Source organism: Artemia franciscana, unplaced genomic scaffold (genome assembly GCF_032884065.1).
Source record: "Artemia franciscana unplaced genomic scaffold, ASM3288406v1 Scaffold_284, whole genome shotgun sequence".
NCBI classification, from domain to species: Eukaryota; Metazoa; Arthropoda; class Branchiopoda; order Anostraca; family Artemiidae; genus Artemia; species Artemia franciscana.
The window spans coordinates 978422-996890 of NW_027063596.1; the positions used below are offsets into that span (position 1 = coordinate 978422).

The 18469-nt window shown below is 33.3% G+C and overlaps 1 protein-coding gene across 3 annotated transcripts in view; it reads right to left on the reverse strand.

Annotated features, from left to right (window-relative positions):
* Positions 1 to 752: 752 nt before the first annotated feature.
* The window catches only part of LOC136043035 (uncharacterized), a 70594-nt gene continuing 52877 nt past the window's right edge, over positions 753 to 18469 (reverse strand). For 2 of the 3 annotated variants that reach the window (XM_065727937.1, XM_065727935.1), the window contains one exon: positions 753 to 1825. In XM_065727937.1, coding sequence (XP_065584009.1) covers positions 1446 to 1825 — 380 coding nt within the window. In that variant the 3' untranslated portion in view covers positions 753 to 1445. Of the gene's footprint in view, positions 1826 to 8624; positions 8773 to 9909; positions 10429 to 16503; positions 16678 to 17511; positions 17734 to 18469 lie in introns of all 3 variants that reach the window. The other variant, XM_065727936.1, reaches the window with a different exon arrangement.

Genomic DNA, 18469 nt, shown 5'->3' on the forward strand with positions numbered 1-18469 from the left:
GTAGTTTTAACTATCATTAGAAACTAGTTACCATTATTTTTCAGTTCCTGGGTAGTTTGCTTGATGAGAATCTCTCCTTCAGGCTTCAAATTAACCAAACTATAATGATAATTATCTTTGAATTCTTTAAAAGCTTGAACTTCTTTTCCCTGAAGAGATTCAACAAAATTATTTCCACAGTATATTTCAGTCTTACGTCACTTATTGCCCCATTTTATGAATGACAACATTTCTCTCCTTTTGACGAAATCTCTATAGGTGGTTCATGGTTCTCCTTTTAACGTGAACTTGTTTTTTTTTGTATTTTGCTCTTTGTCTCTTTTAGCAGGGGCGGGTATTTGATGTGAAATATTTTGTTTTTATGACTATCAGTATTACTATAATACTTGCAGTATACTTCTTTTGGTTGGATTAATGAATATTATCTTAAGAGAATGGCTTTGAAATACGAACTCACACATGAATATGCTATCAACAACCAATAAGTATGTTCCATGTATTAGTAAAAGGAATGCTTTTTTATAGCTTTTTTTGAATTTGGCTATCACGGTATAGTTGTCAAAATCTATAATTTTCAATGACTCAGTCATGCAACATATGTGAACAGTTCGGAAAATGCTCAGCAAAAGCTCCCAAAGGAAGAGTAAAAAAAATATCAGGAGAGGTTCAATTCTTATTTTGAAATCAGTGTGCTAATCATTACCAAGATGAGTGTCAAGGATTTCTAGCCTGTCTGAATTTGACAAAATTAGTCGCTTTAAATAATAGATTTATTTGTATCAAGTAATCCAAAAAAACACGTTTATAAAAACCTAATTATGGTTAAAGCACCAAATACTTTTATATTTCGTCAACCTCCAACATCCAAAATGCTACTTTTTTGGTGGAGGATAAGGCCTTGGGCATATAAAGGTAATCAAAATCTATAATTTTCAATGACTCAGTCATGCAACATTTATGAACAGTTCGGGAAAATGCTCAGCAAAACCTCCCAAAGGAAGAGTAAAAAAAATATCAGGAGCGATTCAATTCTGATTTTGAATTCAGTTTGTTAATCATTTACAAGATGAATGTCAAGGATGTCTTAACTGTCTTAATTGGACATAATTAGTTGTAAATTAGTAGCTTCAAATAATAGATTTATTTGTATAAAATAATCCGAAAAAAAACACGTTTATAAAAACCTAATTATGGTTAAAGCATCAAATTCTTTTATAATTCGTCAACCTCCAATATCCAAAATATTACTCCTCTTGGTGGAAGATAAGGCCTTGGGCGAAGAGGGTTGTTTAGGACATACTCGTGACAATTGAAATTGTCAAAGCTGATGATTTTGGCTCTACTCTTCCTTTAAAAACGACATAAAATCTAACGCCCTGATACCATTAACCTTCCAACACCTGTAATACCTGTTTATATTTACACCTCTTTATATAAACACCTGTTTAAGTTTCGTCAACCTCTAATATCCAAAATGCTACTCCTGTTGGTGGAGGATAAGGCCTTGGGTGACGAAAGTTGATGGGGACATACGCATGACAATTAAAATTGTCAAAGCTGATGATTTTGGCTTTATACTTTTTCTTTAAAAACGACATAAAATCTAACGCCCTGATACCATTAACCTTCCAACACATACTTTGCAACACATGCCCTCGCGAAAACTTTATTGGTGGATTTACTTGGCTAACGGGGTTTGTAAGATTTTTGTCGAATTTGATCGATAAAATATTGGATAGATGGACTTTTTGATCATCCTTTAATCCATCTACGTAACATTCATCTTCGGAAAGTGGAATAGGTTCAGCAACACGGATAAAAATGCCTATAACAAAATATCATAAGAAATATACACTTGATTTTGACTGAAACATTGTTTAGTTATAGTAAAAGGAGATATAGTTCTTAGATTTTTTAATATCGGTAAGATTTACTTATTAACCATTGGACTCAACCGCGTATAGCTCAACTTATCTTAACTATTGAGATGATTTACATTTTAAATATTTCTTCAAAATATTTTTGTACCCTTTTATGAAACATCTTTAATTTAATTAAACATCTTCATGATTAATCTATGAGTAAAAATACAGGCTGTTTGTTTTTTTCCATTTTAAACTCTGTGTTTGTTCTTATTCTTAATTTTGAGAACTCTGTTCCTAACCATAAGCACGTTATATTGTATAAAACAGGCACTTTTTGTGGTTTTGTCTTTGGAAAAAGCAAAGAAACAACTTAGGTTCAATGGCTGAGTTGTAATTTAATCCAAGAACCACTCTAATAAAGCCAGATAGTCTAAAGATAGTGACATAAAACCGAATTGGGAAAAGGAAGTTAAATTGAAAACTGAAAAAAGAAAAATTTACATACGTCTTAATAGAATAATGTAGACGAGAGCTTCCAAATTAGAAAATGAACTTGTTTTTTTTTTTACTTTTCAGCGTCAAAAGTAATAAGAGGGCAATCTACCCAGTGCCACATATTCAGTCAAATTTTTGAAACAGCTATTTTGTTAACATAGTTTTAAGGTTCATTAATTAGGTTTCTGAGGACATCAGCCCCCCCACCAACCCAATTGAGAAATGGTGCATAGCGAGGAAATTATAGTCTAGTAAACGAAACAGCATTTGCACGGGGTTCAGATTAATGGATAATTCTTCTGGGCTTGGTTTGTTTTAACTGGCGTTTTCGGGCTGAAATAACCCTTTTTAACTAATTTATCTACTATAGGTTGCCTCCCATTAGTAACATCATATTTGCCAGCATGAGCAGGATTGCACAACGGCTCCATTCATCTTCGAGGTTCCACAGACTTCTTGCTACCCGGTTCTAAACTGGCTTAAGTACCTTGGTATAAACTTGAGAAGATATGTTGATCCCCGTCCTACACTGGTATCAAGGACCATTGCTTTTCTTGAATCCAAAATAATTTCAATGATTTAAAAAACATGAAATTTAGAACTTGAAAGTATACGACGTTAAAAGGTTACTATCGTATTAACATTTTTACTTCCGAATTCAGACGAGTCAAAATAGACTTATTTGGAGTTTCAAATACTAATATCCTAGGTTTATGAAGCAGGAAATTATGCAATAGAGAATTTTCATACTCATGTAGGAAGGATGAAGAACATAGACAACGAGTACGATTCCTGATGAATAAGAAAATCAATAAGTCTAGTATAGGATGGGAAGGCATTATAAATAGAATACTAATCATTTTATCATTTGCTCATTTTATGACTAAAATGTTCAGGGTATCAAATATAGTAAGATATGCCCCTGTTTAACCGATTGACAGAGATACAAGCGACTAAGTTAAATATTCATCACAGGTACGGAAGCCAATAGATAGGGTCCCAGGTACAAATATTGTGTTTATACTAGGAAGTTTTAACACCCAGGCGAACCGAAACAGATGGTGTCCTGGTCTACAGACTTTTGCAGTTTTGTAGGTATAACAATCTAGTTATAACCAATTAGGTGTCCGGCCATAAAATGGCCCATGAGTTGACATGATATTCATGTGATGGTGAGGGCCATCTTTATCGATTATGTTATAATAAACTAAGGACTAGTAGGATCAATACAAGATACTAGGGTATTGAGGCGTTTTGTTATTGATGCTAAAATTAAAAGTTACTATTTAGTAATGTCTAGGGTTAATTTAAAGCTGAAATTTCAGAAAGAAAGTTATGTTTGGTGAAATTTTTGTGTTAGTAGACTTCAGGATGAGAATTTGAGAGAAACTTTCCAGGAACAGTTGAATACTCAACTTTAGAGTTTAAAATTTACAGTGTGGAAGATGATTGGAATAATTTTATAAGACTTTTTTGAAGTTACTGGTGGTGTATTAGGAAAAATGTTAAGACTGCAGCCATAAATATTAGAGAAAAAGGTTTATGTTTAATATGAAGGTCACTACCCTGGAAACTGTGTCTAGCCCTCCCTCTCTTAATGGGCCTACACATAGCCCTTTTATTATATACAGAATTTTGCTGTTTTTTCGAATTGGTTTTGTTTTGCATAAAGAAGCATCTGTTGACGAGAATTAAATACAAAAAAAACTTAAACCAACATACTTCGGTTAATCTGGTTAAATCTGAACAGATTAAGAGAGGCTGGAATGAAATTGTCATAGTAGCTACCATTATATATGGACATATTGTTGAACAGGGAGCCAAATAAGACAAGACAATGCATAAGAGTGTTACATTTTCCAGATTATGGTGATTCTTTTCTTGTAAAGTTCTATATCATTTTCAGACTTATTTTTCTATAAACGGTTGGTCTTTATTTCTTGCTCTATTAACTGAATTTAAATTTAAATATAATCTTTTTACCGTAGAAATTACAGCCCCTCTCCTCTACCCCTTTAGCGAGATAATATTAAGCTATAGATTATACTCAAATTCGGGGAAGAGTTGATTAAAAAAGATTTGACCTCAAAACATGATTCATAAGAAGTTGTTTATTATATTCGAATATAAAATTTGGTTATTATTTTCAGATTGTTTTCTTGTAAAGTTCTATATCATTCTCAGACTTATTTTTCTATAAGCGGTTGGTCTTTATTTCTTGCTCTATTAACTGATATATGTGTTTAACGATTGATCAAACGGTTTGTGGTAATGAACTGTAAGTGACTCGAATTAGAGGGAATCAAAACCCTAGACAAGAGGAACTACAAAACAAGAAAGAGCTTTTTTTGTTTTTCATGTTTTTTTCTTTACAAATGTATCTGCTCTGAAATATCTCTTCTCACAAGATTTATACATTTTTTCTCCTCTGCAAGAAGAGATGTATCTCTTCTCACGCTACTACTTTTTAAAACTTGTTCAAACTAAAAGCTCATTGAGTTTCAATCTTACTATTTGAAAAATAACTTTTCAGCCATTGTTATCCTTCTTTCTTTTGAAGAAGTTCTTAGCTATTCCACTTCTTTTCAACTGGAACTAAATATTTGTCCAATTTTTGCACAAATAGCCGAGTTCTCTCTAAACATTTAATTTCTCTTTTGAAAGAATTTTTAAAGAGCTGAAAGCTGTCAAGGTGCACATACAGTTAAAGCAGAGTCTACCATTTAATATTGGCCTCCCAACTGCCAGGCTCCCATTCAATATTGTCCTCCCAGAGAATAAAAGGGTGCTTTTTAGAGTTGTAGTATAGTGATCAATGAGTTTAAAACATGCCGTTGCAAAGGAACTATTTTTTACTCTCAATCCGTAAACATGATCCGTAAAGTAACATTACTAAGCTATATACAGTATACTTCCGACTTTGAATACTATACTCAATAAGCAGTAAAAAAGTAAATATGGTACAGTAATTTTGAGAAAAAGGTACATATAAAATTAAGAAGTATATTTATGGCTAGTGTATAGCACTGATTTAGGTTCAATTGTTAATTGTGATTCAGAAAACTATTGATATTTCTATCTGTAAGCTATACTAAGATAATTTTGTTACTCTTCGGTATATTTTACACATAGAAACACTTTGCTCAAAGCAAACCTGTCCAAGCACAACTCGTGCTGCTAAAAGTGTCGACAGCTTTTGAAATTCTGCTACTGGCAGCTTTGGAACTATTTACACATCTGGTGATTAATTCAGTGATTACTGTTACTATTTAAAATACGGAAACCAAAATACACTGTTCAAAATACTTTACTAAACACAAGATACATTTTAATTGTTTTCTCTTTTTATGACATTTGGTTTTTACCAAGTGACGCATAGCGATCGCAATTTCTGACTGTCGGTGTGTCTGTCTGTCGGCCCTGGTTTCACCAGTTTGGGCACTAAACTAGTAGTTAGAGCATATTAAATTAGAAATAGTCTTTTCCCTGATTTAGATTGGGGTTGCCCATTTGCTCATTTGTTACGAATAAAATTTGCTTTCGCTTCTAATGGAACTTCAAAATATGGCTGAGAGGAATGTGGTGAAGATGATTTTGTTGATACCTTTGATTGTTGTTAACGAGTTTAATGGCTTGAAGTTAATTTTCGAACAAACATTTCCCGTTCGTAAGGCTATAAAATATATACTGGGGCTGCTGGAAAATAAGGAGACAGGGCTGGTTTTTTAGACAACTGAAGATGCAGAAGAGGCCAAAAGTTTATTTGAATCCAATGTCAAGGATGAAAAATTGAAAAATTAAAAATAATTAGGTATTTTGACTTATGAATGAGTGATCGGATCTTAATGAAATTTAATAATTAGAAGGACCCTATGTCTCAGAGCTTTTAGTTTAAATCACGACGGGATCCGGTGACAGTGTGGGAGGGGAGTCACTGCAAATCTTGGATAATGCCTAGAGCGGAGAGATCTGTATGAAACTTGGTAGGAAGAATAAGCACAAGTCCTAGATACGTGATTGACATATCAAGACCAGATCTGCTCTCCTGGGGTGAATTGAGAGGGGGATATCCAGTACTTTCGTGAGTTTGGTGCTTCTGAATGTGCTAGCACGGTGAAAATTGCTAGGCGTGTCAGAGCCCTGCACAAATAGAAGTGTAAGGACGGTTAATTCGGAAAAAATAAAAGTAATTAGGTATTTTGACCTATGAATGGGTGATCAGATCTTATTGAAATTTAATGTTTAGAAGGACCATATGTCTCAGAGCCTTTAGTTTAAATCACGACGGGATCCGGTGACACTGGGGGGGGGAGTCGGAGGTGGACACTGCAAATCTTGGAAAACGCTTAGAGCGGAGAGATCGATATGAAACTTGGTAGGGAGAATAAACACAAGTTCTAGATACGTGATTGACATATCAAGACCAGATCTGCTCTCCTTGGGTGAATTGAGAGGCGGATTTCCAGTGCTTTCGAGAGTTTGGTGCTTCTGAACGTGCTAGCACAGTGAAAATTGCCAGGCGTGTCAGAACCCTGCACAAATAGACTTGATAACAGTTTTTTCCTGATTTGACCATCTGGAGGGGGCTGGAGGGAGGGGAAATCGTGAAAATTGAGATATTTTTATTTCACGAATGAGTGATCAGATCTTAATGAAACTTGATATGTAAGAAGATGTCATGTCTCAGATACTCCATTTTTAATTCAGATTGGATCTGGGGACATTAGAGGGTGGAGGGGGGAATGGAAATCTCAGAAACTAGAAATTTCGGAAAACGCTTAGAATTGAGAAGAATAAGCACAAGTTTTAGATACTTGATTGACATAACCGGACCAGATTCGATATCTTTGGGGAAAATGGGGGATTTCTAATGCTTTGGCGAATTCAAGGATAAGCACAAGTTCTAGATGCGTGATTTACATTACCGAACCGTATCGGACCTCTCGTCACAAGTGCCATATGAGCTCTTGTTTTGCTTTAAGAAATCCAAAATTATTAAGACTCTCAGGAATGAATATCACTCTTTAATTGCTTATTATGTGAATTGCTGCTAAACTGTTTGATTGTTGTCAAAGGTATATGTATACGTTTAATACGCAAATAAAATCATTAAAAAGTCTTCAAAATAGGGAAGTAAGAATATTTGGGGATTTTTTACATCGACTTTCAAAACTAAAAACTGCATTACAGACGAAAACGATATTCTTTTTCTTAAATTTGTTAGATTTAAACATAAATGAAAAGTTAATATTTCAATATGGCATTTTCAAATACAAAAACCCTAATAATTATTTTTACAAGAAATTTCTGCTGATTAGCCCCCTTGTTAAGCTCGTCAGTGGTCGAGAAGATATTTGAAAAATTATTTTTGTAAGTTTTCAAAGATCTAATACCAATAACTTTAATTTCCAAGAAATTTAGGCTGAATTCTAAAAATTTTGTAAATTTTTTCTAAGAAAATATCTCAAGAAGGACATAGTAAAGATTGTTAATTGATGGCGGAATGTTTCAAATTTTAAAATATATCATATTTTTCTGTGTGTGTCAATTTATTTTTGTGCCCCGGCCTAGAGATCCCCTTCTACGTCCCTCCTACCAAAAATTTTTTGCTTCTTATGTTTTTAATACTATTTTTACTATTGTTATGACGAGTTTCATTATTTCTTTTAAATACCACACTATGTGTCTAACCCAATGATACAAGCTTTGCTCTCCATTGGAATCAAATGTTTTTTTTTGTATCTTTGAATGAATTAATTAAATAGTTAGATAGTTACAGTTAAAACATTTCTTGTAGAGTAGAAACATTTGTGACTGACAAATTTCTTTTCATCACTATTTTGAAGACAAAATTTTAGTCACTATCTGTATTTTGATTGCATTTAACTTCATTATTACTATTTGCATTTTCCATTACTATTTGTATTTATAATATTACAATTTGTTTTAACTTATATTGGTCAAAACCTAATATTTCAAAGTTCTAGCTTCTTAATTCATACTTTCAATTGCTATGTAAATAAAACTAAACCACTCTGAATGAATAAATAAATAAATTAAATCTAAAATTTCAAAATAGTCTAAAATGAATCATAAACGCTATAAACATCAACAATAAGACTAAGAAATTTAATTTAGTGTTTTTAGATCGTAAGTTTGACTATAATTTATGACAAAAGACGACATTCAAAAATTGTGTAACCAGAAAAAAAACTATTCAAAATAAGGCTTAAACACTAAATGATAGTTATTTAGGCTGTATACCTGAATCTTTCTTGTCTTTCGTTAGCGCCTCAATCTGAGATTGTAGCTTCGCAAGTTCCTGTTGTTGTTTTTCTGCAAATGAGTACATTAAGTCTGAATGATGACACATCGATTCTTCTTTATGTTTTTCTACTGTATATTGCGACCCCTAAAAGCAAATGGTTCAACCAAAAGCGAAAACAAGACGTCAATCCAATTTCAGTATTGCAAAAATTATTTACTAAAAACACTCACTCTACTGTAGTGAGTAAATGGGGCTTTTCACGAGTCATCAAACTTAGCAGTAAGAAGCATGGGTATCTTTTACACATTCCAAATGTAATAATTGTCACTATCTCAAATTAGGTGGTGGAAGACCGAAGTCTATGTAAGTAGGTAATTTACTATAAATTTGTTTCAGATTGGGTAGATTTAGCCTGATGCACAGCTATTGGTAAGCCCAAACCAAAAATTAACAATTTTAATAAAAAAACATTTGTAAAGATAAAAATACTTTTTTTTTTAACGGAGAGCAAGTTACAGCTATGTGAAGGCTAATTTAGAATGTTGTCTCTTTTTATTTGAGAGACTGCTTGGAACTGTTGTCCATTCTGAGAGAGGGAAAGGTTGAGAATAAAGTCTTTTCACTGTTACAATGTATCCCAAGCATATTTCTCAAAATTCAATAACCCGATGTGGGACTGCTACCAAGATCTTCAGAAAGTAGTCAAACAAATAAACAACAATTTTCACAAGTCACAACAGGGCTTTCTATTTGTTTTCCAGATTTGGAATCTGGTTCTTGCTTAAAATTATCGTCCACAGCTTATATACCACGTTCAGAACACACCAGATCCTATACCCCATACACCCAATCTTCTGCTTATTAACAGCTAACGAACAGTTTCAGTAACTGTTTGCAAAATGTGAAGAAAAACTATAGCATGTGATATTCTTCAAACACAAAACATGACACTGATTGATGAGAAATTTTGTGAAATATGAGAAAAGCTGATGAATCAATCTATTACTACAATCAATGGAACTATTGTTGTAATGGCAAATATGCCATAGACAAAGCTTGTTGTTTTAGTTGTTTAACGAATAAAACTGGAACAACTTCAGGCCCCATTGGGACAACTGGACCAAGCAATTTAGAGTTTCTTTGTTTTCAGAAAGCTTTTATAAGTAACTTAACGATAAGTTTAGTTAACAAGTAAAACCTGATTATTTTCAAGGAAAACTAACGAAAAAAATTAATAAAATTAGGGTCTTACAACAACAAAGAGAGAAAAAAATAACTCACTGGGATTTCTCTTGAGCCATATAATGGGTCGTCAGTTGCCACAGTCGCTTTGTTTAAACATTCTGGTGCAGCTTTTAATAGAATGTTGTCAGTATGGACTTGCAATGCATTCATGGAAATAGGGGACTCTACTGTGCCTTGATGTTCAACGTGAGGTATTTCAATAGCAAGGGTATCTTGAATAAATTCAAGGGCAACAGCTGGTTCATCCAAGTGTTCCCGTTGGTTTGCTGTTGCAGCAAATTTTACAGTATCAGCTGGTATTTTAGGAAACGAACACTGGGATATTTTGAGCTGGGCAGGATGCTTCTGCAGTTCCATCACTCCATCAGTGTTTGGGTAAGAGCCACATCCAACAAAGTTTTGATTTTCTTTTGAAAGATTAGTATTCTTGATTGTATTCTCCTCTGTATTTGGAGCCAGAACAGGGTTAGTAGCCAGAATCGCAACAAATTTTTCAAGTTTTTCCTCTAATTTATCTAATCGGGCGACTGACCTCTCAAAAAGGTCTCTTTTAAACTGAAATACAGAAATAATTCTTAAGGAAAGCAACACATAGTAGCCATACATATTACATTAAGAAAGACCCTTTAATAAGAGTAAATAGAAAAAAACTTAATGCGTGACATCCTACCAATGCAGTCATTAAAATATGTCTACCCATGACTTAAGAAATATTCATTAGAAACCAGCGCATCTACTTTTTGAGGGGGGGCAGAATAAAGTTATATTGTATTTTTACAAAGAGTAGAAAAATATGCTCTTGGAAGCAACCCATTCCCAAAAACCAACTTTTTCACCCTCTTTCAATTCACTGCGTATGTGCCAGAATAGAAACTTGCATGATATTTTTTTTAGTTTAAGGGTATCTTGATGCAAATTGTTTAAAACAGCTTTCTTTTCCATTTTTAAGAATCTTTTCCAAACAACTTAAATCCTTATTGTTTGCTGCAAAAATTTGCCAGAAATCCATTCCAGTAGACCTTCAGTTTAATCATTTAGCCAGCAGTGGTTAATTTAGAGTTGGATTCAATTAAAATCTTCTTTCTAAAGATTTTTTGATACAGTTTTACTGCATTAGCTTGCTTTTCTTTTTGAATCATGTTTACCAATAAAATCATAAATGAAATTTTTAAAAGACAAATGTATGGTAAATTTAATTCCTTATTAACGGTAATCTTTCTTCCAAATAAGTCCTATCCAAAAATCTCTTTGTTTCTTTAACAATTAATTTTAGAAAAGTTGCAAATTTAAAAATATAAACTCTGGCTTTTTATATAAAGACGGTGAAATTAATTCTCCATGTACAAAATCTTTTTGTATATCAGCAAGAAATTACTGCTTACAGTCTAGGACTAAAACTATTTGGGGAAAAACTAATTTTTGGGCTGTGAAAATCTGTGGTTTTCGTCCTAGACAAAGTGTCTATGTGGTGAATTCTAACGCACTATTTTATGCAACTAACCATTTGACAAGATCAATCCAACCAGCTAGGACAAAGAGCATTGAAAAACATATGAATTAATAATAAACAAAATGAAGAACAAAAATTTTCTTGTAAAATATTCGCGAAAGTGACAATTACAACGGGTCAATGACGAAAGTGAAGATAAAAAAAAATATGCAGTTACGGGTTGTCAAGACTGCGTAATTCAAGAATGACTAAGGATTTTAATATAGAACTTTTAGAAAATAATAAGCAATGATCAATTGACAAAAAAGGTAATACTTGCAGGCTACAATTGCCACTACTACTACAAGTTGTAATCCAGTCCAGCAAAACAAATCATGTACATTCTCAACCATTCTACATACAAAAGACATTGAAATGCCAGTTGACAAAATATTTTCAAATTTATCCTAGAACCAAATTTTTAAGCAACAAAATGTGTCGACCAAATTAGAACTAGAGCTACTTCTATTTCAAATAAAAAAGGCAAAGAAAGTCTGAAGTACCTCAAGAATAATATCTTTGACTTTGAATATAAAGTGTGTTCTGTCACAAAAAATATTCGGAGAAAAAGGATTGGAGCAATTGCTTGATCAAAAAGATAGTACAACTTTAAAGAAATTACACGTAGATTAGTCAACTTTCTCAGTGTTTTAACTCGTTGAAATGGATAAAAAAAACAAGGACATTCGTTTTTAATCTTCTAGTAAAAAATAAATAAAACAACAGAGAAAAAACGAGTCTTTACTATAAGACCCCCAGGGACAATTGTTAAAACAATTTTGGTCTTATTAAGTTGTGCTAATTACAAATTGACTGCCTTTTTAGAACAAATTAGACTGGGTGCAACATTTTAAACTCCTCTGATTATTTCAAAGGCTTCAAGTGAACTTCTAATTTTCTAGTTTACTTGATTTAAAAGAAATAACTTTTCCATTTCAAAGTTTACTAAATAGGTTGTAATTATTTCTACGCCTAAAAAAATTGAAGATGATTGGTTTAAAGTTAAGGTCATTGATTTATATTCCAATCATTGGAATCGTCTTATTATGATAACTCTTGCAAAAATAACTCTTATGTACACATGAATACTTAAAGGATCTAATAGCCATTCGTTTGTTGAAATTTTATTATAATAAGATATTTAAAATTAATAATTTGGTTAGATCCAAATCTAATCAACTCAAACAAAACAATTTAAGTGAGTCCCGTTTTTCCGCTTTTTTATTAAACTGTGTTTTTATTTAGAGCGTAATTTCAATCCAAATGCGAAAGCCTAAATTCAGGTATTTATTTAAAAACATGTCCATTTCCTTACTGTATTTTAGTCCTCAAATTTTCGACCACCGCTAAAAGTGTCACCATCATCTTCTGTCGAAAAACAGTGTTGGTATCTTTATTTGTCATCGTCTAATTGATTTGAGATTTTCTGATCAATGAGTAATTGGCTTTATATCAACTCTAAATTTCAGTATCATAGAATCAGTTTTAGATCGAAAAATATGAGAGCTTAAAAATTCGGGGTGACATTAAAAAACATAGTCCAAGTTAGATATTCGAGAATTTGCAAAAGAAATATGATTTTCTATTGCAAAGACGTAACAAGCTGTAATTTTTTTTATGTATTTAATTTTTTTTAAAGCCAATTGTGAAGTATTTCAAATTACTCCATCTAGTTCACACAGAGACAAGAGCTACAAACTCATGTGGCACTTGTAACGAGGTCGGAAGAACCAAGAACTCATATGGTATGAGCTCTAGCGAAATTCTAAGAATCAATAGATTGATTTAAAAGTAAAATCGGAGGCTTAATATCGGTCAGGATCTAAAATAAGAGCTTTGAGACACGAGGTCCTTCTAATTATAAAAATTCATTAAGATCCGATCACCCTTTCGTAAGTTAAAAATACCTCACTTTTTCTAGTTATTCCTCTCCCTTCAGCCCCCCAGATGGTCTAATTTGGAAAAACGATTGTTATCAAGTCAATTTGTGCAGGTCCCTGACACACTTACAAATTGGGGGGTGGTGACACACCTCCCCCCAATATCACCAGATATGATCAGGATTTAAAATAAGAGCTCTGAGTTCCTTCTAAATATCAAATTTTATTAATTCCCGGTCACCCATTCGTAAGTTAAAAATAACTCAATATTTCTAATTTTTCCACACTAACATCCCCCCCTCAACTTCCCCAAAGAGCGTGGATTCAGTCCAGTTATGTCAATCACGTATCTAGGACTTTTGTTTATTTTTCCTACCAAGTTTCATCCCGATCTCACAACTCTAAGCGTTCTCCAAGATTTCCAGTTTCCCCCTCAAACTCCCCCAATATAACCCGATAGGGTCAGCATTTAAGATAAGAGCTCTGAGACACAAGATTCTTCTAAATATTAAACTTCATTAATATCCAATCACCCATTAGTAAGTTAATAAATACCTCATTTTATGAATTTTTCCTCTCCCTCCAGCCCCTCAGATAGTTAAATCGGGGAAAGGATTGTTATCAAGTCAATTTGTGGAGGTTTTTGCCACACCTACCAATTTTCATCGTCCTAGCACGTTCAAAAGCAACGAACTCGCCAAAACTATGAAAACTGCCCCCCCCCAACTACCTCAAAAAGAGTAGATAAGGTCGTGTTATTTCAATCACGTATATGGGACTTGTGCTTATTCTTCCTGCCACGTTTCACTACGATCTCTCCAATATAAGCGTTTTCCAAGATTTCTGGTTTCCCCCTCTTACTCCCCCAAATGTCACTGGATCTTGTCAGAATTTAAAATAAAGTTTTGAAGTACAAGATCCCTCCAAATATTAAATCTCATTAAGATACGATCTCCCGCTCGTAAGTTAAAATGCCTAGTTTTTTTCTAATTTTACCGAATTAACCGTCCCTCCACTCCCCCCTCCCAGATGGTCAAATCGGAGAACAGACTATTTCTAAGCTAATCTTCTCTGGTACCTGATATGCCTGCCAACTTTCATCGTTCTAGCTTATCTGAAAGTCCCCGAACGAGTAAAATTGCAACCGACAGACCAACAGACAGACAGAAACTGCTATCGCTATTTGTCACTTGGTATATACCAAGTCCCATAAAAACAGAACTGAAAAGTAGACTAGTGGTATTTAACGTCGCACGTCTTTAGTGGACTGGTGAAGTAAAATTTCATAAAGCTAAAACACATTTAACAATTTAATAGGATTTGATGGATCAATTACTAATTAAAAACAGAATTTGTTTATTTTCAGCTCTCCAGTACATCCTCAATGTCTGTAACCGTATATATTAAGTTTATTAAAATGCCATTTACACTTTCAAAAATTATTCTCTTGATTCAATATACAAGCAAAGGTTTCTAAGAATAGACTAAGAATAAACAATCCTAAGAAAAAATAGATTGATTTAAAAAGAAAATCAAAGGCTTAATGCCGGTTGGGATTTGAAATAAGAGCTCTGAGACATGAGGTCCTTCTAAATATCAAAATTCATTAAGATCTGATCACCCATTTGTAAGTTAAAAACACCTCATTTTGTCTAATTTTTCCTCTCCCTTTAGTCCCTCAGATGGTCAAGTTGGGGGAAACGACTGTTATCAAGTCAATTTGTGGAGGTTCCTGACACGCCTACCAATTTTCATCGTCCTAGCACGTTCAATAGGACCGAACTCGCTAAAGCACTGACCCCCCCAACTTCCCCAATGAGAGTAGATCAGGTCCGGTTATTTCAATCACGCATCCGGGTACCAAGTTTTATCCCGATCTCTCCACTCTGAGCGTTTTCCAAGATTTTTGGTTTCCCCCTCCAACTCCTCCAAATGTCTCCGGATATGGTCAGGATTTAAAATAACTGTTCTAAAGTAGGAGATCCTTCTAAATATTTAGTTTCATTAAGATATGATCACCCTTTCGCAAGTTAAAATACCTCTTTTTTCTAGTTTTCCGAATTAACCGTCCCTCCATTCCCCCCCCCAAGATGGTCAAACCGGAGATGATACTATTTCGAATTTAATCTGATCTGGTACCTGATATGGCTGCCAGCTTTCATCGTCTAGCTTATCAGTAATTGCCCGAACTTGTAAAATTGGAACAGACAGACAAATAGACCGACAGATACTGCGATCACTATATGTCACTTGGTAAATACCAGAGGCCATAAAAACCGATGTAAAAAGTAGAATAGTGGTATTTCAGGTCGTACGTCTTTAGCAGACTGATGCCAACAAAATTCCATAAGGCTAAAACATATTTAATAATTTAATTTAATAGAATTTGATGGATAGTGTCAATTACTAATTAAAAGCAAAATTTGTTTACTTACAGCTGTGTCACTCTCCAGTACGTCCTCAGTGTCTGCAACTGTATTTATTAAGTTTATTATTTGCCATTTACAATTTCAAAAATTATTCTCATGATTCAATAAAAAAGCAAAGGAAAATGAACTTAAGAATTTTAATAGTAAAAGAAAATCCAAAAAAGTTGGAGAGGTAATTACCATTTTGACTACAAAACATGTGCAGCACACCATAAATAGATTGCTAAGTATCAGAAAAACAGCCAAATCTGGATAAGAGGTGAAAAGGTAGGAGAGACAAGACCTAAATTAACAAGACAACATTTCAAACGATACAATAAAAAATGTCCGTCAGTTCTTAGTGCCAAGAAAGGCTAAAGCAATGTATTTGCTTTTTTTAATTTTACTATGATTTTTTTTTGTTTAGCTGGCAAAAGAAAATTCAGCTCCTATGAAATGGTAACTGAAACCCGGAGGGAATAAATTATAAACTTAAATCTGCTTCCACCCCCTTTCTGATGTTTGGAGTAGAAGATCCCGCAACCACTTTCTTAAAATTGCTCTTCCTTTTCTGAAAATCATAGAAAACGCCATTAACTGTCTTAAGAAAGTGCTATATGCGCGCCATGTACAAAATAGAATTGGTAGTGGGACGGTATATAGAATAGGTAGTCGTAAAAATGGGGATGGAACTGGGGATGGATACGATTGAAAAATCAAATTTCTAGAGCCTTTTCTTAAGGATCGAAAGTGACTTTGAAAGCCATCCCTTCACTTGTACCCTTTTATGCTACTACATTTGCCACCTGATTCCGTTTTATTCTATAAAACAAAGGAAGAAGATTTTACTCACAGCTTCCATGTATTCTAGGAACCACTTTGGTGGAGTATTTGGAAGAGTAGAGTTTCCAAACGCTGCCTGCATTGTTCCAGATGTAACTCCAGCCTCTGTCTCTTGAGTGTCAACAAACCGCTGCAAATTAGCCTGATCTGTGCTATCTCGACGCTTTTCAGTTTGCAATCGGATCTAAAAATAAGCAATACAAAAGGAGGAAAATACCGATATGCAAATTCGACTGACGGATTTGAAATAAATTCATTTGAATTTAAAATAAGATTAATTTTGTAGTTTTCCAAGCAAAATCCACCCTCAAATAAATTATCAATAAAAGTCAGATAAATATGATGGAATGAGTTGACAAGAATTTATATTTTTGGGAGGGGTTTCAGTTGAATATTATGGATATTACTTTTGAACGCATGATTTTACAAACTTCATAACCATCCCAAATTTTAGCCTTCGAGGAATTAATCTAAACGGAACTTTAAAGCTGTCAAAACCGCCCGCGAGGTTATTTTCTAAACTTCAAACGTTTCTGAAAATTTGAAAATGTTTCATATAAGAACTGATCTATTTTCCTCCCTTTTTATTTAGCAAAAGTGACTTGGTAGTAAAGATTTCAGTAAAACGTTCGTATCTAATTCATATTTACAGCATATGGTTAAGAAAATATGCATAACAATGATAAAAACAACGAACTAATGAAAAATAGTGAAAACATCTTTCTTTTACCTCTTTTATTGCCCATAGTTTTTTTCTTCTTCAGAATTTGGCTATGCAGACTTCTTAAAGAACTTTGGTTGGTCTTGCCAATTAAATATTTTTTCGTTACTACAACCATGAGGTGGACCTATAACTATAGGGTTCCTCCCTCCTGCTGTTTTCCTATGATATTCTTAACTTTTAAGGCATTTTTACGCAACAAGCATCACAGTAATCCAAATTTAATATAAGTCAACCTAGTTTCCTGAACAATGGTCGATATATTGATAAAGCACAGAAAAATTTATAGACATCTACCTCTTGGATGACATCTGAAGACTCAGTAGTACCAATTGAATGAACCTCCACATTTGAACCACTGTTCTGGGTTGTTGGTAAGACACCGTTATCACCAACTGAGTCTGAATAAAAGCTTACTGATTGGTGCAGCCATAGATCATGGGACTTATCCCGAAGCCGATGTGGAAGAATGCCTTTAGAGAATACATTAGCTGTTGGTAAATGTATTTTCTGAGTAATCTAAAAATAAATGATGACAATCGTTTTACTTGATCAATGTTGTTCAGTACTTTCAGAGCTGATATCAGTTGAGCAATTCTTTACTTTTATTTATATACGTAATTGCATTTAATTATACTTTAGTTCTCATCCTTTCCAATTCACAGATAACAGAAGAAAAATATTTTAATAAATGATCATCTATAGATTTTTTTTATTCTTATCTCAAAATTCCCCACTAATTATAATTAATATTGATTAGTAAAATCGGAATGACAAAGAGGTAAACGCTCAATATAAAGCATATTTCCCGAATATTTACTGAGATTAAGAGTAACTTTTTTATTTATATTTTATTGTATAAAATTAGTTTAAAAATTTAAGCTTATTTAAATATATTTGCAGGAAAGGAAACTGTATGACTAGCAAAAGACTCCAAGATCATTATTCACGTGACGATAAGAATTGGCCATAGTTGGAAAGTGAGTTTGAGCCGCTAGTGGAGAGTTTTATAGTATTAATTCTTAATTATTACACTAAAAAGTTCAACCGAACTCCAAATTTTACTTTTGTCTTTGTACTCGAGAACTTTTCATTTGGTGTGAAGAAATTCAAGAATCATAACTGAGCAGATTACTGATTATTTAATAACATAACTGAAGTTAAAATACAACTGAGTGTTCAATCATAACCGAGCCCCAATTATTGATGGTAGTTTACAGATAAAATTGTGATTTTGACAAAAAACAGTTATTCT